Source organism: Artemia franciscana, chromosome 1 (assembly GCF_032884065.1).
Source record: "Artemia franciscana chromosome 1, ASM3288406v1, whole genome shotgun sequence".
Lineage (NCBI taxonomy): Eukaryota > Metazoa > Arthropoda > Branchiopoda > Anostraca > Artemiidae > Artemia > Artemia franciscana.
This window is the reverse complement of record NC_088863.1, coordinates 14,978,589-15,005,291: the sequence shown is the minus strand read 5'-3', so window position 1 is coordinate 15,005,291 and position 26,703 is coordinate 14,978,589. Positions and strand designations below refer to the sequence as shown.

Genomic DNA, 26,703 nt, shown 5'->3' with positions numbered 1-26,703 from the left:
GTCTCGGTGTCCCGGTCTGTAACATACGACAATAGATCAATTGTGTTGTAACTTCGTTCACGACCCCATTCTACACATGTATAAATAGAACAGTACGACTAGGTGAAGGCATTCCCAAATGCTTGAGAAGTTTGTTTGCAATAGATAATCACAAATCTTCAATCATAACTAAAGTGCAGTTATAAATTTCTGTTGTAAAGTCCAAGGTCATATCTGACCTTTCTAGCCGTATTCGGTGAGAATATTCTCTGCCATTTGCGATTTGTATTTCTCCCAAAACTCTGTAGGAGATGAAGGAGAGCAACTTTTGCCGGAAGACACGGGCCGTAATGTCATGTCTATGAACCGGCGATTGTCCAGAATGTAAAAGCTGTTGTATCTAATCCCAAGATGCATAATATTTCATTGCGCTGCATTTCTTATCCATTTCTTTTTTAGTGGCTGGATTTGTCAATTTAATATTAAAGTGATAGCCGTCGGGTCCATCCCAAAAAATGACAGGATATTGTAGGGCATCGTAGCATCGATGAGTTTAAGCAATTCTTGTTAACTGATTGTTTCGAAAATAAAGAATATTATCTCGAGGTAAGAACTGACCATAACGATTGCCACTTCGTTGATAGTTGCGTATCAGTAGGCATCAATTCGATTGCTGTTTTGAACAGAAGCACTAAATTATTATTTTTGTGGAAAAGATGTTGCAACTGGGAAACAAAAGTCCTTTCAACGTCGTTTTTTTTTCATCATCTGTATCTCTTTCAAGTTGTTTGGTTTGTTTTACCTTGGCTTGTCTTTCATCCCTATGAAATACATATCGCCGAACCTTTGTTTTTTAAACGAAAATCTGGTATGCATCGATGACCTTATCCAAGTCAAAATCCCAAACGCAATCATCATCGCGTTCATTTTCAGTTTTGATACGTTTTGACTCTCGCTGTCCAGGTTGATTATCATCTAACTGCGCGGTTTTGAGTTCTTTAGCCGCAAGCCTTTTGGCATTAACTCTTTGAGCAGCTTCCTCGGCTGTATCTTCTGCCATTGTAGGATTTATACTAAAATTTCTCTTTTAATTAACTATTTGAGCAGCTTCCTCGGCTGTTTCTTCTGTCATTTTAAGATCTATACTAAAAATTTCTCTTTGAAACGCCTTCTTATATACTTATAATGACGTCATATACAAAGCCTTTGACGTCATATACAAAGCCTTTGACGTCATATACAAACATACAAAATACATACATGACGTCATAATGCTCAATCCTTATAATGACGTCAGTGGACAAACATGACGTCAGTCGACAAACAACTTATTTTTATATATATAAATGAATTGAAAATAGTATGATATGGCGCTCCGCGTCAAATAAGCTTCACAATTTTGGTTTTCCTTGTAAGATTTTTGAATTGTTGTAATCCCTCATCAAAATATATCCAATTGTTTTTCCAATTACCAGTTCTTTGCTCTTTAAGCGCTTTAATTGAAAATTTCCCATGCAAGAAAATCTTCAATTTTTCCAGGTAAGTGTGACAAGTATGACAAAGTCATTGCAATACTGAGGTTTATAAAAATACTAGCTGTTGGTGGCGGTGGATTGCGCACCCGCTCCCCCAGCCCCCCGCACGCGTAAGTCGTTACGTACCGTATTAGTTACGTGCTATTATAGATGTGTAATAGTTTGTCAGGTTTAACGACTCTTGAACATGCAACCTATAATTGTCCATTGGAAAAACAATCTGTATTCAGATCTATACCGCATATGTCTAATATATATATATATATATATATATATATATATATATATATATATATATATATATATATATATATATATATATATATATATATATATATATATATATATATATATATATATATATATATATATATATATATATATATATATATCTATATATATATATATATATATATATATATATATATATATATATATATATATATATATATATATATATATATATATATATATATATATATATATATATATATATATATATATATATATATATATATATATATATATATATATATATATATATATATATATATATATATATATATATATATATATATATATATATATATATATATATATATATATATATATATATATATATATATATATATATATATATATATAGAAAGCGACCGGGACACAAGGAATGTTCGATTAGCAATCACCATCAACAAAGCACCGGGACACAGGGAATATAAATGACGACCAGGACACTCAAAGAGAAATTACAGACTGGGACACCGGAACACAAATGACGACCGGGACAACAATGACGACCAGGACACCGGGACACAGGGAATATAAATGAAGACCGCGACACTCAAAGAGAAATTACAGACTGGGACACAGGGACACAAATGACGACCGGGACACAGGGAAACAACAACAACGGGGACGCCGAGGGGCACAGGGGGATATATAAATGACGACTGGGACACAGGGAATGTTCGATTAGCAATCACCATCAACAAAGCTCAAGGGCAATCATTAGAATAATGAGGTATAGATCTGAATACAGATTGTTCTTCCCATGGAAAATTATATGTTGCATGTTCAAGAGTCAGTAAACCTGACAATCTATTTATATGCACAGACAATGGGACAGCGAAGAATGTTGTATATTCGCAAGTTTTACGTAGTTAAAAATATATATATATATATCTATCTATATTCACAGGTGGGACACAGGGGCACAACTACAATGGCGCGTAACTAATTTGACGCGTAACGACTTGCGCGCGTGGGGGGGGGCTTGGGGGGCGCGAAGCGCCCCCACCAACTAGGGGTTGAGTATACGTTGGGTATATATAGGGGTAAGGCTTTGTATATGACGTCATTATAAGTATATAAGGGGGCGATTCAAAGAGAAATTTCCGTATTAATCCTACAATGGCAGAAGAAACAGCCGAGGAAGCTTCTCAAAGAGTTAATTCAAAGAGAAATTTTAGTATAAATCCTACAATGGCAGAAGAAACAGCCGATGAAGCGGCTCAAAGAGATAATGCCAAAAGACTTTCAGCTAAAAGAGAAAGTAACAAAAGAAAGCATGCCGAAGAATCACAAGAACAACTTGAAAACAGGCTTACGGCTCAAAGAGAAATTACCAAAAGAAAGCGTGCCAAGGAATCACAAGAGCAACGTGAAAACAGGCTTGCGGTTCAAAGAGAAATTACCGAAAAAAGGAATCACAAAAACAATGTGAAAACAGGCTTGCGGCTCAAAGAGATAATGCCAAAAGAAAGCGTGCCGAGAATCACAGGAGCAACGTGAAAATTATCTACTCTGGCATTCAGGTACAGCCCAGTCTATGATTATAGCTTGAGTAGATGTGTTCAAATCGGGACTAACGGTATCACCATCGAAGTAGTAGTAATAGTAAGTAGTAGTAGTAGTAGTAAGCATAACGGTATCACCGTCGAAGTAGATAACCAGTGGGTTGTTCTATATTCACCTTTATTATCAAAAACATTTAATGCACACATAAACGTTGAATACTGTAACTCCATAAAGGCAATCAAATACATATTTAAATACGTTAACAAAGGCAGCGACATGGCAGTTTTTGGCTTGCAGTCCGAACTCAGTGATATCGATGAAATCGTACAATATCAGGCTGGAAGATACATAAGCAGTAATGAAGCTGTTTGGTGAATTCTTTCATTTTTGATACATGAACGAAGTCCAGCTGTTGTTCACTTAGTGATACATTTACAGAATAGTCAACGTGCTTATTTTTCGTAATCCAACGTGCAACAAAGAGCCCTGAATCCACCGGATACAACGTTAACTGCTTTCTTTTCTTTATGTCAAAATGATTGTTTTGCAAAAAAAACTGGTGTATACTGAAGTGCCTTCGTATTACACGTGGAATGCTAAAAAAATCATTATATAAATGACGACCGGGACACTCAAAGAGAAATTACAGACCGGGACACAAAAGACAACCAGAACACCGGGACACAGGGAATATAAATGAGGACCAGGACAAAGGGACACAACTACAATGGGGATGCCTGAGGGGGGGGGGGGGGTACAGGGGGATATGTAAATTATGACGAGGAGACAGGGAATATTCGATTAGCAATCACCATCAACAAGGCTCAAGGGCAATCATTAGAAAAATGCGGTATAGATCTGAATCCAGATTGTTATTCCCATGGACTATTATATGTTGCATGTTCAAGAGTCGGTAAACCTGACAATCTATATGACAACGAGGACACAAGAAATATTCGATTCGCAATCACCCTAGGTGTTGGCGTGGCGCGAAGCGTCACACCAGCAGCTAGTATATATATATATATATATATATATATATATATATATATATATATATATATATATATATATATATATATATATATATATATATATATATATATATATATATATATATATACATATATATATATATATATATATATATATATACATATATATATATACATATATATATATATATATATATATATATATATATATATATATATATATATATATATATATATGGCACTGTCCCAGCAACACGTGTATTGTCAGCTAGTCCCTTCTGAGCCCCCCTCTGACCCCCCATACAACCCCCTCTAAAGATTAACACATATAAGCATATAACGGTTTTGAGACATATCTCTCTTATCTAAGAGGTTTTTTTATATCAATAACAGAGGATATGGTGGCCAAGCACAAATAGGTATTTTTTTTTTTTTTTTTTTATTTTTTTTTTTTTTACCTGGATCGTCAAACTTTAAAGACACAGTTGATTCCATTCAGTATAACTTCGCAAATTAAAGCTTTAATTTTCTTATACACAATATGGAATAAGATTATTATGTATGTCTATTAAATGATGAATATGATGTGAATATGATGAAAATCGTACACTGTATGATGAATATGATAAATGTAAACTAGGTCATTAGGGACTCGCCTCAATTCACATGTCTAGAGGACCTGGAATATAGTTACAATATGCTTAGAAACGCACCGGGAATTCGCACAGATCATCTTGATAGCTAGATGTTAATATTTCTCGAGCGAAATCTGTAGTGTCTTGGATTTAAAAAGGACTTAAGGTGACTATATGACAGCTTTATTGCAAAGACGTGTCATTGCATCCTCTGCGTGTCACTGCATCCTCTGCGACGTGTCTCAGACGTGTCACTGCATCTATGACGTCACTGCATCTATGACTGTATCTATGACGTGTCACTGCATCCTCAGCGTTCTCAGTCACCTCCCCCTTATAAGAATTAGTTGTCGCCGCTCTTCTCTGTTTCTGTCATGCTCTTTCTTTCTCTCTTTTCCTCTTTTTTCCCTCTAAAATAAAGATTGAACTCTAGCTGAATGCTAATCTTTTCAATATCGGGTTTTTCACTCAGCTCTTTTCCTATGTTTATTTCGTTCAGTATAATGAAGGAATGTATGAAGAATTTACAAAAAGTAAACAAAAACCTTAACTTCATTCAAGCCTACAAGATTACAAATAAAATACTCAGTATTCACCCTAATTTCTTTTGAGATTATGCACTTCTATTAAAATTCATTTGAAGTCTCGTATTTATAATATCACGCAAGGAATAGATATTTGACTTGGATACACTCCGATCACTTTTGACTCTCAAGGCACAAGAACTTTTTATTTCCAATGAAATCATCCCCCTCCAAAACTTATATGACCAACTCTTCCATATGATTTGCCTCTGGTAAAAAATAATAATAATACATTGAAGCCTTATGGGCCTCCACTGTAAACAACGCTAGACCGTTGCCTACTGATCAGGTTTGTTTCGTTCACATTTTCGCTCGTAAAATGTGATCAACTGTTTGATTTCATTCATGTTTTCAATTCTACTACTGAAAAAGGACGGAAAATACCGAAAAATAGGAAAAATTCCAAAAAAAAAACAGTGAAAACAAAATTTGTATAAAAAAAACAATAAAAGTCCATTTATTACACCTCTATCTCCAGAACACTTTATCAATAAAAAAAAGGAAAAAAGGCCAAACCAAACACGTGAAAGACAAGAAAAAAAGGAAATGTAATACAAAAAATTATAAAGTCACCTATAAATTAAGTTAAATGTTGTAAAAACTGTACAAATTATAAGTAAAAGTGTTTATATTTTGGCTTCATGTCTGGAAGCCTTAAGCTAAATAAAAAATAAACCCTAAAATTGTAGCTTAAACAAATATACAAAAAGATGAGAAACAAAACAATACAGGAAAAATGCAAAATCTTCCAAACAAAAGCGAAAGAAAACGAAATATTTTAATGAAATGCAATGTAATATTTTACAGTAAGTTGATTTTTTTGTCTTCCGTTTTCCCTTCTAACCATTTTCCTATATTTTCATGAAAGTTAATTATAAATAAAAGGCAGTGTTGTCTAAAAAATATCCCTACTTATCCAAATAATATATAGATTAGTCTTCAGGGTTCAACTCTCAATATACGGATATTACTTTAAACAGTGATACCCAATCAGGCTTTCTGCTGGAGGTAAATCAGTAAATAATTGCCAGACTCTTTGTTTTGGAAATGTACTTACAGGGGATGGCCATTGTTGAGTCGTTGGGATCAGGGCTATATTCTTCTTTTGGGAAATAGTTGATGGGAATGCAATTTTGCTGGCTCTCTCCGGCTGAAAAACAGAAAATTACTCCATTAGTTTTGATTGAGGGAACTAAGAAGAGTAATGATCGGCTGACGCTTCAGGCGGAAATTAGAATCCAGAAACCGAGATTTAGGATGTAAAGCAACAAACAGGTTTTGGGAGAGAAAGGATCAGTAACAAAGCGGAAAATGATGAGATTTATTTACTGGTTTATAAATCATCATGTAGTCAAAGACCTTAGGAAAGAGTAGGGGGCTTGTGAAGTTAGCACTGCTGGGTGGGTAAATTTCTTAGTTGTCTTGAAATTAAACTAGTTTCTTTAAAGCTCTTTAACAAATTTGCTCGTTCTGTTTAGCAAGTATATTAGACTAGGCTCTGTATCTGAAAACATTTTTCTCTATAATGTAAAAACAAGTTATTTTTAGAAGTTAATTCTATAAAATATTAAGTAACTTTTTCAAAAGTTATGAGGTTCGTCAAAGGCCACCTTTCCTTTACAAAAGCTAAGAAAGCAACAAAAATGTGTTAAAATAACTTCGAAACCCTTTCTTCGAATTCTTTGTGGTTGAATGTGTGTGGCTATGCTATTTGACCTATGTAATTGGATGGATGACTAGGGTTAAGGCCTCGTTCAAGTACTTATCTATATTAATTACTAACGTAGGAAAACAGTCTTCCTTTCTCTTTCTGTCTTTCATTTTTTTCTTTTTTTTTTTATGTTCGGTTGTGTGGTGTGTGTTTGTTTCTGTGTTTGTGTTATTGCATTGGTGATTTCTTTTTTCATTATACTGTTTTAAAAGGATATTTTATTATTCTTAATATTTAAAGATATTTTTGATGATTTCACAGCTAGGCAGCTAGTTATCATGATTAAAAATTGGTTTAGAAGGGAGCTTCACAGCTCAATCGTATGTTTCCCATTTTCCTTACAACTGAAATCATTTAACATTTCTTGTACCAATCATAGTTGAGCTCCTCTATCACCTATGATTTAAGCATGCCTCTGAGAGTGGGCCTCTCTAAATATACCTCTTGAAATTTGAAAAACGTGTGAAAACGTCTTTTTTTTTAATAGTATGTAACTTATATCGTTTTTAAAATACTTCATGTGGAATTTTTATACGTAACACTTTCTGGGTATTATCGTAACTGTTGGAAGCCATCCCTACCCACTGATGAAAAATATACCAAACAAATTTTCGTAGAAACCTACTGAAAAAAAAAATTCATGAGAAATGTTTAATACCTATAAAAATTACAACTATAAAAATAAAATTTACAAAGATAAATTTCGTCTGGACGAGAAAGCCCTCATAGGTAATATTGCAATGTTTGCAATTAATAGCTTAACAATTCAAAGTGATTAAGGGAGCACTGCGGCTATGAGCATTGATTCGCTTTGTGGCAGCAACACATCCCATCGGCATGCATCGACCCTTCGATGCGTGCCGATAGACACCCCACCAATGAGGCAGAGTTCCAGATTCCTCAGCTTCAAAATAGTTTTCCCGTCTAATAACTAACATGCTGCGAAGGATTATCCCAAAACAAGGCAGGGAGGAGATTAAAATTTTCTTTTGGTAAGTAATGTGATTATATGTGTGATTATGGGTTCATCCTCTATCATAAATAACCAACTAAGTTCTTTTGCTCGTCAATACATGAAGGATAATTTGGGTAAACTCGGAGAAGAGAAAATGACTTTCGTTGTATAATTATTTCTTTATTAAATGTGAATGTCGTGTATGGCGAGTGATCTGCTCAGCCCAGAAACCTGCAGTTATAAATTTCTACTTGATAGAAGACAACCCAATTTTTTTCTCATTTCAGGGTTCCTTAAGATCTTCCCCCTTCAAGTAAAATGTTTTGTCCCCTTTGCATCGTCCCTTTAAAGTTTCAAGCCGATAAGAAACAAACTCTTTTGGGCTTTCTCTTTGGAGAGAGAAGGTAAAATTATCCTTACACATTCTGATCCACTTGGTCCAGGGATTTAAGGCTATAAATTTTTATTTATTGAGAAAAAAGTTTGGTAGCCGGTTTTGCTCTTTGTCAAGTGAATCATGAGTATGTGTGTGTGTGTGTGTGAGTTTTTTTTTCTTGTGCATTGAGGTCTTCTTTGCCTGCAGTCTTAAGGAAACAAATTTTGAGAGCCACCAACTTGGGAATACCTGCCCAAAATAAATATTTTCTTTTGTGTTAGGCTCCTCTCAGCCCATGCCCTACAGCTGTAGGTTTTGAACCGATCAGGAACAAAAAAGTTTTAGACCGTTACCGGGTCTCATGAATACCTCCCCTCCCAACAAAAGTACGCAGCCATTTTGGCCAAAGCAATGATCCTCAAAATGTTCAAGCCAATCAAAAATAATTTTGACCATTTTGGTCCATAATTTCGAAGGAAACAGTGCTCGAAAACCAATTTTTTCGTATATTAGGATCTTCTTTACCAGGGAGTCATGGTGTTAAGTTTGATGTCGTTAAAAAAAAAGTTTGTTAACCCATTCTGGGTTACCGTTTTTTGGCGAATCCACCTTCTTTATTAACTTTTTTTTCTGGTTTTTGGCGGGTTAGTCACGTTTATCCAAAGACTTTCAGATATTATTTCCAAGACAATAATCGTTTCCGAGAAAAAATACATACATACACAATTATTGCCCACTTATAAAGATGGTATATATATATATATATATATATATATATATATATATATATATATATATATATATATGACTTAAGGATATGGGCTGCTAACTAAGTGGAGAGTAAGTTCTTAATCCTTTTTAAGTTTTTTTAGCATCCAACTGTCCTTGACTCGGGGACTTACCCCTGTGGTTCTAACTGGACAAGGATTAAAATGTTGTAGGCCCATAGCCGGGTTTCATAACACCGTTCTCCTTCCCTTTGCCCACTTATACCAGGCAACGATTCCTTAGAGTTTCAAACATATTAGATTCAAAAAATACAGTTTGGGCTGTATTCAGGCCCATTATCTTGGGGTGCGTGTCCATCTAAAAGGAGAATTTTGGCCTTTTTTCTGGCCAAATTTTAGGGGGACTAAATTTTCGTTTCTTCTATTCTTTTTTTTCTTACATGTGGGTCCCCACGTCCAAAAAACTTAAATAATAAGTTTGAAATAGATCAGACAAAAATACCCTTTCGGAACCCCAATTTCAGGGGATGCGACATTCTAAACTAAAACTGTTTTGTACATCAGGGTTGCCTAGGCTCAGAGAATTTCATTTTAAAGTTCCAAGCCGTTCCAATAAAAGGTCAATGAGCACCTCTTCGGTCCTTAGTCGGAGTCCCTTTTGGATGGTACCAATATTTTTCTCTGTTTTCTTTCTTTATTCGAGCCCCCTTAGCTCAAGGCCTTAAGGATATAAGCTTCCAACCAGATGGATAAAAAAGTTTTCTGGTCCTTTTCGAAGCATCACTTTGGAGAGGGTCGTGCCCCTAAACAATTTTGTTCGTATATTAGGCTATTCTTGGCTTAAGAACTTTCAGCTGTAAATTTCAAATGGACCAGAGATAAATGGTTTTTTCGCCCCCAGTTAACCCAACCCTTCCCAATACATTATTAGTTGTTAAAAACAGAGGGAACGATCCCTAAGAGTCATGAGCCATTTGGAAACCTTATGTAAAACATGCCCCCCTTTTTTTCCGTACAAACCAATTTTTAAAAATTAGGCAATTTGCGAAGCTTAAGCAGTAGGACCTACAGGGTATACAATCTTTGGATTGAACCAATGATTTTACCTTGCTCGGTTTTCTTCAATAATTAAAAGGGACAATTTTTACTATTTTTCTTATGTGAAGTAACATTTTCTACTCGATTACTTCTTTACAGTCATTTAATTCCTAATTTATTGTTCGAGATACTCGTTATGTCTACCCAGCATGATATATAATACGGCTGGCTATAAATAGACTACGCTTTTTGTGGTTTGGCTCTGGCGTTAGTTTAATTCTAAGTTTTAAAAACATCCTTTTCCGCAAATCATTATGATAACGATTTCAATTTTTTCAAAGGACGGTGCTATGATGCTATTTTGGTTGTATTGGCTTCATTGCTCCAACTTCCAGTGTTAAAAATGCAGTTAGGAAAATATGTAGCAAAAAATATGCTCCTACTAAAATATGTTCCTATTAATTAAATATATATTTCTTTATTACACTTTCCTTTAAATACACTTGGTATTTTATACTGAGCCATGTTCTTTTGTAATTTTTCATTCGATATAGATGTAATCCTGGCAATTCAATTGCATTAAGTTCATTTTGTAGCGTTGAAAACTATTAACTTACTTGTTTTTATTCTGTCGTATCTTTCTTTTTATTCTATAATTGGATTTAACCTAAAATAAAATAAACTTCTTTGAAAATTTTTAGGCATATCTCTAGTTTCAATTACAAATTATAAGTTTTGATGACAATAAAAATATTTGATAATAAAAATATGTTCCTATTAAATGCTCCCAATTTCTTCAAATTCATATTTCCCGCATAAACCGATAAATGAGGGAATCTTTCTGGAGCAAGAGAAAACAATAGCGATATTCCATATATTATCCAGTTAATAGTCACTTTTCGCTTAAAAAAATTTTATGATTTTATACCATACAAACGACCTTGCCTTGTCGTTTTTTTGGAGTCTCCAGCTCATGGTTTTTGCCATTTATTTAATTCTCTAGTCTAGTTGTATTGAAATAAATAGTAAAGGGTGCTTTCATAGAAATTGAACTAACTGGAACCAGTGAGTTAACTTTTGTATCCCGAATTTTCACAGGAAATCATTCGAAAAAACGGTATCATACCAAGTTATCACGTGGGACTAAAGGAAAATTTTATTTCTTATAGACAAAAGTGATGTTAAACTTGAACACAAACTGCTAGCCTTTGAAGTACACTAAAAAACACACTAAACATAAACACTATAATATTTGTTAGTATAATATGCCCTCTTCATCAAAACGGTTCTTTAGCCACACAAAATAAGTTACTAGGATCAATATAATTGAACAATACCGATTTGCAGGACGTTTATGCCTATTCAACCATAATTAATTTATTAAAACACACTTGATACATAGTTAAAATAGTTAATTAAATTAAGTATAATAACCATTATTAAAATAATATACAAAGATAATTTAAGCATAGTGCTAAAAACACAATTGAATTAATATTAAGCATTGACAGTCGAAACAAATTAGATATCAACCAAATTAAATTAGTTTTTGGACTTGTTATTGAGACCAGCCTCCTGCCCCCAAAATTGAAATTTTTTATACAAACGGAACCACCAAAATTATAATTTGTGATAAAATGAGAATATGCCACTACCACTATTTCAAACAGTCAGTGGTAACGAACTATAAGTAAGGCGCGACCCGGCTCAATTGTAACCAAAACTCTAAAAAACTAAATTTTTATACCAACAGATACATCAAAAGAATTGGATTGTTATGTTGATTTTAAATATATAAATGTTATCAAAATTAGTCATACCCATCTAAAGCTGCGAGTGTGAGAAAATTTGCTTTACTTTCGAGAAAAGGGTTAACAGCCCCTAAAAGTCATAAAATCTTAATGAAAATCGCACGATCAGATTCAGCGTATCAGGAAACCTTACAGTAGTGGCTTCAAACTCCTGTCTGCACAAATATAGAAGTTTGTATTTTTTGCCAGAAAAGAAATCACGGATGTGTTTTTTTTTTTTTTTCAGGGATGATCATATTGAACCAGTGGTACTAAAATTTCATAAGAGGGTTCATTCAAGCGGAAATTACAGGTTCTAGTGCCCTTTTAAGTGACCAAAATAATTGGAGGGCAGTTCTGAGATAGCCGTTTTGTTCAGCATAGTCAAAATATCTAATAACTATGTCTTTGAGGACGACTTAATCCTCCAGAGTCCTCAGGGGAAGGGCTGCAGTTATGAACTTCGCCAAAAGTTTACATACAGTATTTGTTATTGGTAAGTACACAAACGTTTTCAGGGGGTTCTGGGGGGCAGGGGGATTGCATTATGCGTGAGGATATTTCCATGAGGTAAGATAATTTCCGTGAAGGGTGCGCTGGATTTCCCAACATTATTTAAAAAAACGATCAACAATTAAAAAACAAAAAGTTTTTTTCAGCTGAAGGTAAGAAGCAACGTTAAAACATAAAACGAACAGATGATATTACATTAATGAGATGGGTGCTCCTCCTCAGTAGCTCGCTCTTACGCTAATGTTTCCTTTTTTACTTTTAAAACAGGCCATTTAACAGATTAGCCCTTATGACTCATGAGTCATTCTTAAACAAGTGAAACAAAAATTAAACTTAGGTTATTTTAAGGTTATTATTAGTTAAAAAAAATTAATGTAGAATTTTCTTTTAATTATTCATATACGGTGAGCCAAATTTAAAACTTGCATTAATTCAAAAACATTTAGAAATTAAATAAAAAATAAGTTTTTTAAAACTAAAAGTAATGAGCGAAATTAAAACTTAAAACGAACAGAAATTATTCGTATATGAAAACGACTGTCCCTGCCTCTATGCCCCACTTTTTACGCCAAATTTTGTATTGTTTTAAAAAGTAGAGTTGAGACAAAGAATCAAAATTTAGCGTAAAGAGCAGGGCGTTAAGGAGGTGACAGTATCTTTCATATACAGAATAATTTCTGTTCGTTTTAATTTCGCTCCTTACTTTCAGTTAAAAAAATTGTTTTATTTAATTTGGCTCAAGAGACGTACTTTTGAAAAGCCTTTTTACCTTTTTATCGCCCAAAGAGAGTAAAACCAGCAATGCTTCATCAGTGGTGTCAATTTTGGAGGATAGGGGGAGGGGCATTGCATGTACCCCCTTATTTTTTCGCCCACTCTAGAACTTGAAAAATGTATTTATTAGGGGGAAGAGGGTATTTTTATTTAAAAACGTTGTTTCCACATTTTTGTCGAAAAATAAAGAAAAACAAAAATTGACCTATTCCCCCCCCCCTCGCTCTAGATTTTGAAGGCAAATGTTGGACCCTCTAAATTTTGTAATTGGAAAACTATGCTAATTATCGGATGGTTCAACAAATGCAGGAACAAGGTTGGGAGTCAAGAATCAAACAATTCGTTCTAAAACCCTTCCCCAATTGGCGCTCCTTTAGCTCCTCATAGAGTTCCAAAACTGAGCGTCTGTGTCAAGTGTGTATTCCTGAGCTACCTGAGAACTTGCTCCTACTTCACCTTGAAACTCCACAGTTATAACTCTTTTAACTTTACCATGGGAGTTGGGAGAGTTTATTAAATAATCAATTTTAGTATTTTTCGGCTTACGTTTTGTTGTTGTATTTTTTTTCTTGTTTTGTGTATGTCATCATGGCCACACGAAAGCAATAATGTTTTCGTGTGAAAATATATATTTATCTATTCATCTATCAGTCTATTTATCGATCAAAGAGTGTTTAGAATGACTCAAAAGAACCACCCTTCCCAGGTACCTTAGCTTTTGTAGTCTCATAGTCTGACCGGGAACAACTACTCTATGGCATGGATTATCCGAAAAAAAAAATGCTGAAGAGAACACGAAACACAAGTACTTTACTAATTCACAGTCTACTTTGACGTCAATTTATGCAAGGGCAGAGGAATTTGTCACCCCCCTTATCTATATTTTGACAAATACCTTTCTTAAGGTAATTCCAGGGGGAAATGCTTTTTTTAGTATTTCCATGGAAGAACTCGAAAAATGACGCATTCTCTACTTTTTAAAAACACATATCCAACTCCCCCCCCACCTTAATTACTTCTGAATTAACGCCACTGGCAGATTACGGTAGACTCTAATTATTTTGTATTCAAGTACAGCTCTCTCGCTACCTGATCTCTGAATCTGGGGAGAAACTTGAAGACACATCTATGACTCTAACCGCGCACCAGGGGCTTGTGAAATCTTTTACTGAACATGATGTCTCACAGGTGCAGTAAGTATTGTTGCAGTGACTATTTAAAAAAGAAAGGAGTTGTTTTTTTTTTTTTTTTTAATGCGAGAAAATCTTGCACCCCCTTCGTAGAGATTCTCTTCCCTCAAGATAAATTCCTCCATGGAAAGATCCTTCCACTTAAAACTCTCCCCCGACCTATCCCCATACCAACGCAAAAAATTCCCCTCAAAACGTCTTTACACTTCATAATGACCATTACTGTGTGTAAACAATGGTCAAAGTTTGTAACTTTCAGTCCCTCCCCTGGGGACTTCGGGGGATGAAATCGTCACAAAAGACATAGTTATTAGGTTTTCGACTAAGTTGAACAGAATGGCTATCCAGAATTTTCATCCGATGACTTCGGGGCAAAATGTGCGTGGGAGGGGTCTAGGTGCCCTCCCATTTTTTGGTCACTTGAGAATGGCACTAGAACTTTTAAATTCCGTTAGAATCAGCCCTCTTGCAACAATCTAGGACTACTGTGTCGATGCGACCATCCCTGGGGACAAAAAAAAAACAAAACAAAAAAACAAAAAAAAAAAACAGACAATTAAACACGCATCCGTGATCTTTCTCCTGATAAAAAATACAAAATTTAAAATTTTTCTAGATAGGAACTTGAAACCCCCACAATAGGGCTCTCTGATACGCTGAATCTGATGGTATGATTTTCGAAGATTAGATGACTTTTAGAGGGTGTTTTCTGCTATTTTCTAAAATAGAGAAATATTTCTCAGGCTTACAACTTTTGATGGGTATTACTAAACTTGATGAAACTTAAATATTTAATATCAGCATAAAAATGCAATTCTTTTGATGTAACGACTGGTATCAAAATTCTGTTTTTTAGAGTTTTGGTTACTATTGAGCAGGGTTGCTCCTTACTACATTTCGTTACCATAAACTGTTTGAAAAATTGGAGCTTCAAATCCGATAAATTTAGATATGCCTTTACTTTTAGTGTGACAAAATAGTTTAACTACAGAGGAACTTATATCACTTATGTGTAATTAAATAAAAAAAACTAATTTTTTTAGCCGAAAGTAAGGAGCGACATTAAAACTTAAAACGAACAAAAATTACTCCGTATTTGAAATGGGTTGTCCCCTCCGCAATCCCTCGCTCTTTACGCTAAAGCTTTTAATTGTTTTAAAAAGTAGAATTGTGGCAAAGAGTCAAACTTTAGCGTAAAGGGCGAGGGATTGCGGAGGGGACAACCCATTTCATATACGGAGTAATTTCTGTTCGTTTTAAGTTTTAATGTCACTCCTTACTTTCAGCTAAAAAAAATAGTTTTTTTTTATTTAATTTCTGAACATTTTTGAATTAATGCGTGTTTGGTTTTGGCTCTCCGCACATAAATTATTAAAATGAAATTTGCATATTAATTCTTTTTTTGGCTAAATGGCTTTCTCTTAGTTTTGATCAGACGATTTTGAGAAATAAGGAGTGGAGAAGGAAGCCTAGTTGCCCTCCAATTTTTCGGTTACTTAAAAAGGCAACTAGAACTTTTAATTTTTAACGAACGTTTTTATTAGTAAAAAATATACGTAACTTAAGAATTAACTTATGTAACAAACTTTCATAATCTTATATTTTTATTATGTATACGAGGGGGTTTGTATCCTCGTTAATACCTCGCTCTTTACACTAAATCGTAAGCTTTGTCCCAATTCTTTAAGAATGACCCCTGAATCAGAAAGGCCGTAGGATAAATAGTTGAAATTACTAAAAATACTTTAGCATAAAGAGCAAGGTATATATCTCCTCCTAAATACCTCGCTCTTTATGCTAAGGTATTTTTAGAACCCCTCATATGCGTAATAATCTCTGTTCGTTTTAAGTTTCAATGCGACTCCATCCTTTCATTTGAAAAACGTTTTCATGTTTTATTTTTCATTGTTTTCTTATAGTAATGCTAGAAAATCCTGCGCCCTTTTCATTGAATTTTTCTTTCCCCATGATAAATTCCTCCAAGGAAATATCCTCCAACATAGCCCCCTCCCCTCAGCCCCACTCCCAAACAAAATAAAATCCCCCTGAAAACGTCTGTACACTTCCCAATAACTATTACTATATGTAAACACTGGTCAAAGTTTGTAACTTGCAGCCCCTCCACCGGGGATTGTGGGGGAGTAAGTCATCCCCAAAGACATAGTTGTTATGGTTTTTGACTATGCTGAACAAAATGACTATCTCAAAATTTTGATCCGTTGACTTTGGGAAAAAATGAGCGTGGGAGGGGGCCTAGATGCCCTCCAATTTTTTTGGTCACTTAAAAAGGGCACTAGAAATTTTCATTTCCGTTATAATTAGCCCTCTTGCGACATTCTAGGACCACTTGGTCGATACGATGACCCCTGGGGAAAAAAAAACAAACAAACAAACAAATAAACACGCACCCGTGATTTGTCTTCTGGCAAAAAATACAAAATTCCACATTTTTGTAGATAGGAGCTTGAAACTTCTACATTAGGGTTCTCTGATACGCTAAATCTGATGGTGTCATTTTTGTAAAGATTCTACGACTTTTAAGGGGTGTTTCCCCCTATTTTCTTAAATAAGGCAAATTTTCTCAGTCTCGTAACTTTTGACGGGTAAAACTAAACTTCATGAAACTTATATATTTAAAATCAGCATCAAACTGCAATTCTTTTGATGTAGCTATTGATATCAAAATTCAATTTTTTAGAGTTTTGTTTACTATTGAGCCGGGTCGCTCCTTACTACAGTTCGTTACCACGAACTGTTTGATAACTGGTAAAAAAAAGAAAAGAAAAAGAAGCCTTAATGGATTTTGGTCACCCTTTTTTTTGGTTGGGTCTCATATCATTATAAATAATGGGCTCGGGCCCTTGGCCTTCGAAAGTAAAACTCGATACTGCCTCCCTCTGTTTGATTAACTGACAAATGTTGGCCGCTCGGTTCTCCTATGCTTCATATGATGATGTCCCTTATTCGCTTTTTTGTTTTTTAGTAGATATTTTTCAGGATTTCGTAGTCTATTTTTGTTTTCACTGTTCCAAAATTATTTTTAAAAAATATTTCACTTTTCTAACACGAATAGTTTAACTGTAAATTAACTGGAAGGATGAACACACAAATACCCAGAACAATAAACCCACTTCATTCAATTTAGAAACATTTACTTTCTGTCCCCTCCCTCCGATTGCTTTGACCTTCAGATTTCGTAAGTATACCCTGTCGCTATCAATTCGCTCAAGCCTTCGGTCCTCCAATAAAAAAGAAAAAGAAAAAGAAGCTTTAATGGCTTTTGGACACCCCTTTTATTTTGGTTGGGTCTGTCCTTGACATTGAATCTCTCCGTTCTTTGAGCAGCTCAGCCCTTCGTCCTTCGTGCGCTTGTTATAATGATGTTACATTTCTAGTTCGTTTAATTTTGGAGAAATTTGTATAGGCTAATTTGCGTTCTCATGGTTCTAAAATCACTCGGCAAATTTCAAGTTTCTAGCTTCAATAGTTTAAATGTAAACCTTAGGAAGGAGAGAAAGATAAGTAAATAGACAGACACTTAATTTTATATCGATTAAATACAACAAAATCCTACTGAAAACAAGGAGCAATATTAAAACTTCAGCAAACAGAAACTATTCTGTATAATTATGAGGGGCTAACCCTTCCTCAATACCCTGTTCCTCACGTTGTTCTATTTTTTTTAACACTTTAAAAAAATAATATGATTCTATTTCAGAGAATCAGAGAGTCCCCTCTTCTTTCTCGGCCATGGAGCCTTATGGGGTAGATTGTCTTGAAGTAATGTTTTGTTTATGAATTTTATTGTTAAATAAAGAACTCAGAACTCAGAAAGTACTCAGAACTCAGATTTAAACGGCTCCTGTATTTTAGGAGTCGATCTTAAGGAATTGGACGAAAAGGTCAAATTTTAGCATAACCATCAGGGTATTAACGAGGGATTATCCCCCCCCCCACGATTTAAAAAATAATTTCTGTTCGTTTGAAGTTTTAACGTGGCTTCTTACTTTAAGTTAAAAAATAGATTTTTATTCAATTTCTCATCGCTTTTCAAATAATCCCATTAGAGCCACCTCCCCCTCAATAGCAATAACCCCACGAAAACTCTTCCATTGAAAATTTTCTTGTTTGAAGTCCTTTCGCCCGGGAAATTCCCACCAGACAGTTTCATCCTTTCTGCGAAGCTCCCCGAGATAATTTCGTATAGACGATTCCGCCCGAAAAATTATCCTTAGTATATTTTCATTTGGTAAGAGACTTGTTTTTTTTATCTAATTTCGGAGAGCTTTTCAGCTCATTGTGGAATACCCTATCTGTAAAATTTTTCCCGGAAACCCACCAATTAGAAAATTTCTACCACGGAAAATTTACCCTCGGAGAATTTATCCTGAATATAATTCTTCCACAGAGAATTTTCCCGTTGAAAATACCACCGTCAAAACCCCCTATAGACTTACAGCTCCACTGAAGATTCCCCCCTCCCCCGGCAATTACCCCAGAACGTTTCAAAATGTAAAACAGAATCGCAAACAATACAGTAAGACAAATAAAACGACTTTCGTATACAAGTTCCTTTGAATTCCCTCCGTATAAAATTTTACGTGGAATATTTACTTCCAAGAATTTCCCTTCCAATGGAAAACTCTTCCTGTAGGAAATTCATCACTTGAAAATCTCTCCCCTGAAAAATGTGTTTATGCTTCTCAACGATAGATCCTATTCGTAACCAATGGGCAAATTTTGTAACTAACAGCCCTTCCTTGGGGGCTGTGGGGGGGGTCATGTCAAGGCCAAAGGTAAAGCTGTTGTACCTTTCAACTCTGCTGAACAAATTATTTATATCAAAACCTTATTGGACAACTTAAGGAGAAAAGAGTGTGGGAGAGGAAAGGGCGTCCAATTTTTTCGTCTCTTAAAAAAGCACTATATATTTTAATTTTCGTTTAAATAAGCTCTCTTCTGATTTTCTGGGATCATTGCTTCGGTGCGATCACCCTGGAAAGAGCAAAAAAGTCGAATCAAAAAATAAACCAGTAAATATAAGAGAAAAAATAAATAAACAGGCATCCATGATATTTCTTCTGGCACAAAATAAAAATTCTACATTTTTGTAGATGGGAGCTTGAAACCTCTGCAGTAGGGTTTTCTGACACTTTAATAAAATTCCTTGACGTTTGGGAGGTGTTTCCTTTTTTTGAAAAATAGGAAAATACTTTCAAGCTTGTAGTTTATGATGGGTAACATTAAACTCAATCAATCTTATATATTTGGAATCAGCATAAGAAGTCAATTCTTTTGATGTCACTAGTGTAAAAATTCAAAATTCAGATTTTAGAGTTCTGGTTACTATTTGGCTGATTCACTCCTCACTTACAGTTTACCATGAACTGTTTGATAGATTGATATATTTGAAAATTTTCAAAACATATTCTTACTTACGGTTAAGGTAGCATAAAATCCAAAGCCCACTGGCTGTATATTTTGATATATATTCATCATCACCTTCATCACCAGTGTTATTAAATCTAAAAAAAATAAGTATTAATTAAAATAAAACATAACAGTTGCTCCTTCTTTCAAGAAAATGAAAAAGATTTTCCAGTAAATTTTTACCAATTGACGAAAGTGTAAGAAAGAATTGTGATTCGCGTTAAATTATTTTCATCCTTTAGCTTGCTGGAATACTGGTAAAGCTAAGGAAATTTTTTGTACGTATTTAGCAGACCAAGATGTATCCGAAAAAAGATTTCCAAAGCCAATTTAACCAGCACAATAAAAAAACAATGCTAAGCAAGCTAAAACAAAGAAAATGAATAATAAAGAAAAACCTTTCCGGGCGAATAAAAACTATAAAATTTTTAATAAGATGCAATTTCCATACAGCATAGGAACAAACGACCACAATAACAAAATGATAGAATGGTTTTCATTTTCTCAGTAGTACCTGCCATACTTCTTATATATGAGCCCGATAAGATATTTCTTAGGCATTTGCTGTGAATTATACTTATTTGATATGTATGTAATTTGGTAGTGATAGTAGTAATAGCAATTTATTATAGAAAATAACAGAGACAAAATCAATCAGTAGCACACCGAAAACATCGCTTGGGAGGGTGTGCTACAAACAAAAAAGAGCAAAATATAGAAGAGGAAAAAATCATAAAAACAAATAACAAAAACAAACAAAAAACAACAAGTTAGTGTAAAATAAGCAGAAGGGTGAAACCGTGTACCGAAAAAAAAAATACAGAAATAATTCATACACAATAAAACAATATAATATCTTGATCTCGAAGCACAATAAAAGACAATAAACGGTTTGTACAAACAATGAAAAATAGATATTATTGTGCTTATTTTCTGAATTAAAAAGACTACTGTAACTCCTTTGTTGTGTTTTTGTAAAGTGTTTTCTTATGATGTATATCTGTGAAGTAAAACCGTTTTTTATATGCAGTTTCTTATCACAAAAAAAAACTAGAAAATACTCTCTTGTGCTTCCGTGTTAAAAAGTGTGCTTGAGCTCCTTTGTCCTTTATCTTATTTTTGTGCAGTATTTCCTTGCGAAGAGTTTCAGTAAAACTTATTTGATATGTGTAAAATTTGATATTAACAAAGCAAAAATGAATATTACTGTTCTGTACTTCTGTGTTAAATAGTGTGTTTCGACTTCTTTGTTTATTTCGGTGAATTATTTTCTTGTTAATTATTTCTGTGATGCAATGCTTATCTTATATTTGTGTACTTCGATATAAACCAAGAAAGAATAGAGATTACTGTCCAATACTTCTGGGCTAAAAATTTACCCTTTAGCTCTTTTGATTTGGTGAAGTTTTTGCTTGAAGTGTTTCTGTGGTAAATCTAAAAAAACACCTCCTAGATTTTTGAGACTATTCTTTCTTGCATCTGAATTAAAAGAAAAATCCTTGCCCCTCCCAGATTTTTTGAGTGGGTGCCCCTGTCTTGGTCTTAATGTAGGAGGAGACTTGAAGTAGTTATTTTTGCCAATGTACAGTATAGTTCAGTTTTTTGCTCCAAGATTCACTGGAAATTAACACTAGAACATTTTACCTGACTGGTTGGATTCTTTTGATGTCATACACTACATTACCCGTTGTCCCAAGTGGGCTGAATAATTTTCTGACCACTAGAAGTATTATCAGACCTGACCACCAGATTATTATATTTGTAAAGAACATAAAAAAATGCATCGAATGGTGTATTCACTTTATTGGTAAGTCAGCTATATGAACTTTCATAATTTTTAGCCAATCAGGCCCTGAAGGCCCACTCTATTTTCATACTAACGTTCTGGGATCTTTAAACCCCCACACACTAAGTTTCAGATCCTGGCACACAGGCTGGTGAGCAGTTTCAGAACAACACACATATCATTACTACGAATATTTATAGGAAACCGCACAATAGTGAAATCACCGTTCTGGTTCTTACCAACTCTTGAACTGAAGGAGATGAAACGTTGCATTAAAACCGAATTTTGCATTAAAACCGTACTGGTTCTTACAAACTCTTGAACTGAAGGAGATGAAACGTTGCATTAAAACCGAATTTTGCATTAAAACCGTTCTGGTTCTTACAAACTCTTGAACTGAAGAAGATGAAACGCCGCATTAAAATCGAATTTTGCTGGGAGGGAAGTGGAATCAAAGATTAACGAGGACTCCCTGAAAGACTTTAGAGTCATCTGTCTGAGATTTTCACTGAAGTAAACATGATAGAAATAATAAGCTGACAAGAACAAAGGCGGTTATAAGGGGGGACAAAGGGGGGGGGGGGACTTTCCCAGAGTGCAAAAATTTTAGGAACACGAAATTTTACATATATAATGTAATGGTTATAAATATTTTGTAATTTTGAAATTTATTTTTATTAACATGAAGCAGGGGTCGCAGATGACAGTAAGAAAAGCAAATTAAATCCAAATTTTTTTTGTATATCTTGCTCACTATTCCTTGAAAATACAATTAAATAGACCGTAATTAAGCAATTTAAATTAAATTTTAAGCAAATAGTAAATATGTCGAATTAAAAATTAGAAGCAATCTATTGGGTCGAGATAATTCGCAATTTTGTAAAGGGTAAAGTGAGAAAAGTCAGAAAAATAATGAAAAATTGTGTTAGTAAATGAAAATTTTGATTCATTTAGGCCTGAAAGTTTTGGGAGACAGAGCGAGGGGGTGCTTTAATCAATATTTTACCTAAGGCGTAAGACAGGCCAGAGCTGTCAGTAAGCAAGACCCAATCTTGTTGGATCAAGAGATTTTGGACCCCTGGATTGCACACACAGGTAAGTGTCATTTTCTTTCTAGAACGCTTTTCAATGCTTCTGTTCTTTATTAATCTTTAGCTATACATATTCAAAACTATTCACATAACATCCCCCGGCAGGTAGACTGGCTCGAAAGCCGGGCGACAATACAAACAGTATAAACAAACAAACCCAGAAGAAACGGATGTCACCACACTTCCCACTCTATCCCACGCCAAAAAATAAATGCCGAAAAAACATTTATTAAAGTTATTGTCAATATTTATCCGATAGCTGAAGGGCCGGGAGCTACTCACAAATTAATATTTACTAATTAGCAGAGCTTTGATTTTAGTTTTTAATGTTAATAGTGATAGACTCGGATCAAAAAAAGATTCATATGTGTTCCAATGATTTGCAATAACATCTTTAGGCGAAATCTAGGCCGTTCAGAGAAAATGAAAGGCACAGGAAGCTTACTTAAAGGACAACGAGGATTATATGATCGGACTGAGGGAGGGCCTGGAAAAAATGATTTAAAACAATCTGGTTGCAGATCCTTTAGATAACGGACACGGAAAAGTATACATTGAAAAGCTAAAATTTGTCTAACCGGAATGATATTAAAATAACTGTAAAGACTCTTAGTTGGAGATTTACCAGGAAGAGAAACTGGGGAATAAAATAACATCTTAAGGATTCTCATTGCTTTATTTTGTAACTTCACAATAGGAGAAATATGTGACTGAAACGCAATCAAATAAATAATCGAACAATAATTAATATACAAATGATCAAGAGAAAAATAGATTGATTTTAAAGCATAAAAAGGAAGGAAAAATTTAAGACGATGCAGGAATGGGAAGGTAACCGTTTTAGAATGCAAGAGAGAAATCATTCACCGTCAGCTAGAAGAGATTTGGTTGAGCCGAATCAGCCAGGGTCAGGGTTTGGTTGACCAATCGTCTGCTTTCTGGAAAAGCATTTTGTATCTAAAGAATGGCGCTGGCGAAAAATCTAAAGAATGGCATTGGCGTTTCAATTTGCGAAAATATGGGGAGAGACAAAATTTATTCTTGAAAATCAATAGGAGGGAGGGACGATTTTGTTGTTTTTTCAATAAAAATACCAAAAAGTGAATTTTTCATGAAAATTTTGAAAAAAAATACTTAACAAATCTAGGGGTAGGAGGGCCAAGTTTTGAAATGGAAAAACGGTAACAACAAATAATTGATGAGTTTCATATCCTGATGTGCTTTGAGCATTCACATTATTTTAATTTATTTGAAATTCACTTTATTCTCTTCTTTTATCAATTTTCCCTTCTTACATTCATCTTAAAACAAAACTTAAAATACCTTTAATGAACTTTAAGTGGAATCATCAAAATTAATTTGTGCAGCGAACAAAAACGTTTTCGACCAAAACTTGAGCGGTAGTAGTACTTGCGGTAAATTTTCCAGACATCAAAGCATACATAATCTATTAACTTACCTTCAACAAAAATACGAAGCGGCAAACAAAGTTTCTGTTTGAGAAATTTTGCATCATGGCAACAGTGTCTGTTTGAATATTTTAAACAAGAATAAGCATTGAACTTCCCTAAACCTAGCGGTAAGAGATCCAATTCAAACGTATTCACGATTATAATCATGAACCTTATAATCTTGTCAGATATTATGAAGCTATTTCCAAAAGTTCCAAAAATTTTCAGAATAGCAATGGAAACACAGGGCTGTCTCAAGAACTTTCAACTAATTATAATCTATTTTCAAAGTTTCTCGGGTGAAAATGCAAGTCAATACATGAAAAGTCAGTATCAATTTCAGCAATTACTTCAATTACACATTGGAAAACAACAAATGCGAAAAACAAGAAAAATCTGATAGCTAACCCAACAGAGGGTTAGCACATAACTCCTTCCGCACATAACTCCTAAGGACTTGGCAAATCAAAAGTAACAAAACTAATTGACCAGGTCTTAAGTTTTAATGTCGCTCCTTACTTTCAGATAAAAAAACTAATTTTTTTATTTAATCGTCTTAGAGATTTAAATACTCGACAAATGTTATCTAAAAAATGTTTGATCTATCCTGAATTGCATGTTATTTAAAAAATTAAATTTTAAATTTATTTAAAAACTCTTCATGTTTTTTATGTTTGAAGGTGCAAACAAAAATTATGAGACACTTGTTTTCCATGAATTTTGTATTGAAACATTTAGGGATTAGTTGTAGTAGTAGTAGCAGTAGTAGCAAGTAGGGATTACTTGCCGATATAACATAGAAGGAAAATTAAAATCGTGATTTTGAGCAATAAAAAGTCTAAGATGACAAGTCAATAATCCTAAGAAATTAAATAAGTAAACTAGAACTACAATTTCAGGTTCTGAATCTGACTCATCCCCTCCCCCAACAATAGAAACTAATCGTCCTAGTGTATGCCATGGTGCATGTTAACGAGCCGGTAGTGAAACAGCACAAAATATTCCAGTAGGAATGTTTAAGGAACCTTTTGAGAAAAACAAAATAGAACAGTTTGCCCAAATATAGATATCCAGAATTCCTCCGAGGGACTGTCGATATTTAGAAATCACGTACAGCAGGTGGTACTTGCTAATCGTTGCAAAAGTATGTCAATTGTTTCAAGGACTCTGCCATGTGTGCCATAAAAGTATGGTACTTTAAGAAGCGCACTAGGCGGTGGAAAGTGGGTGACATCTCAATTACATTGGCGAGCCTTTGAGTGTGGACAAACAGAGTTTCTATAATCTTACGACAAGTCCAAGTTGTTTTGATATATGTTTGCCTCACTTTTTATTCTCTGGTGCGAATTTATTTAGATTTCTTCAGCCTTTATAAAGGTCTTTAAGCAGTGATAATTTCTCCTAAGATTCAAAAGAAAAGCGAGAGTAAGGAACAAACAACGTCAAACCAAGGAAAATTAGTTTATGAGTATATACTTATATTTGTATTCTTTCTAATGCTCCTTTTTTCTTTGTATTTCTCGATGAATTCTTAAATTTGAACTTTATGAAGAATCAAAATGTGAAACAGCGGAACGTAAAGATAATGACTTTTCACATTATTCAGTCAATTGTATATAAATCAGTAGTATTGCTATAATAGCTCCTGAACTTAAATCCTTATTTGGGCACTATGGCTTGTCTTTACTACTGAACTTACACCTTTATATGGGCACTCAGGCTTGCCTATACTTCTGAACTTACGCCATTATTTGGGCAACTGGGCCATTGACCTACTTGGATGACTATACTACAATAGACGTAAATCATTAGCGTAATCCAGCTGGCATCTTATTTTTAAATACCTGTCTGAACAAGATTGACAAAGGAAAGTAAACCGTTTCATTTTATTTCAAATTGAGACTAATACAATTTATGACATAGTATTGAACTTTAGGTGACAAAAACTATAACATAGGCATAGTGTAACTGCTTGTATTATCATATTCATGAGGATTAGCGTTTATTTCAACATTTCTTTCAGACGGAACTCATGTTCTTCCACATCCCATTTCCAATTACCCCAATGACCACCCCCCCCAAAAAAAAATAAAGAATTACGAACTTTTAATTTTTGAACTCAGAATTTCTAGGACTCAGAATTTTGAAGACTCAGAATTCTGGGGCTCTGAATTTTTGGAACTCAGTTGTTCTACGGATAGTCATGGACACTACCTAGTCTATTATCTGTTTTTAATCATTTGTTTTATATTGGAATGATAAACACTTGCATTATATAAAAAAGAGTAGATGAAATACTCTAAGAAAATATGTGCACATGATAAAGCTATCATTGCGTTGAATAC

The 26,703-nt window shown here is 34.2% G+C and overlaps 1 protein-coding gene across 1 annotated transcript in view; it reads right to left on the bottom strand.

The window, feature by feature from the left end:
• The window catches only part of LOC136035066 (uncharacterized), a 312,741-nt gene that overhangs the window by 116,582 nt on the left and 169,456 nt on the right, over positions 1-26,703 (bottom strand). Inside the window, exons 5-6 of the mRNA XM_065717017.1 lie at positions 20,040-20,125; positions 6,583-6,675 (exon numbers count right to left, since the gene is read on the bottom strand). Of these exons, the coding sequence (XP_065573089.1) occupies positions 6,583-6,675; positions 20,040-20,125 (179 nt within the window). The remainder of the gene's footprint in view (positions 1-6,582; positions 6,676-20,039; positions 20,126-26,703) is intronic.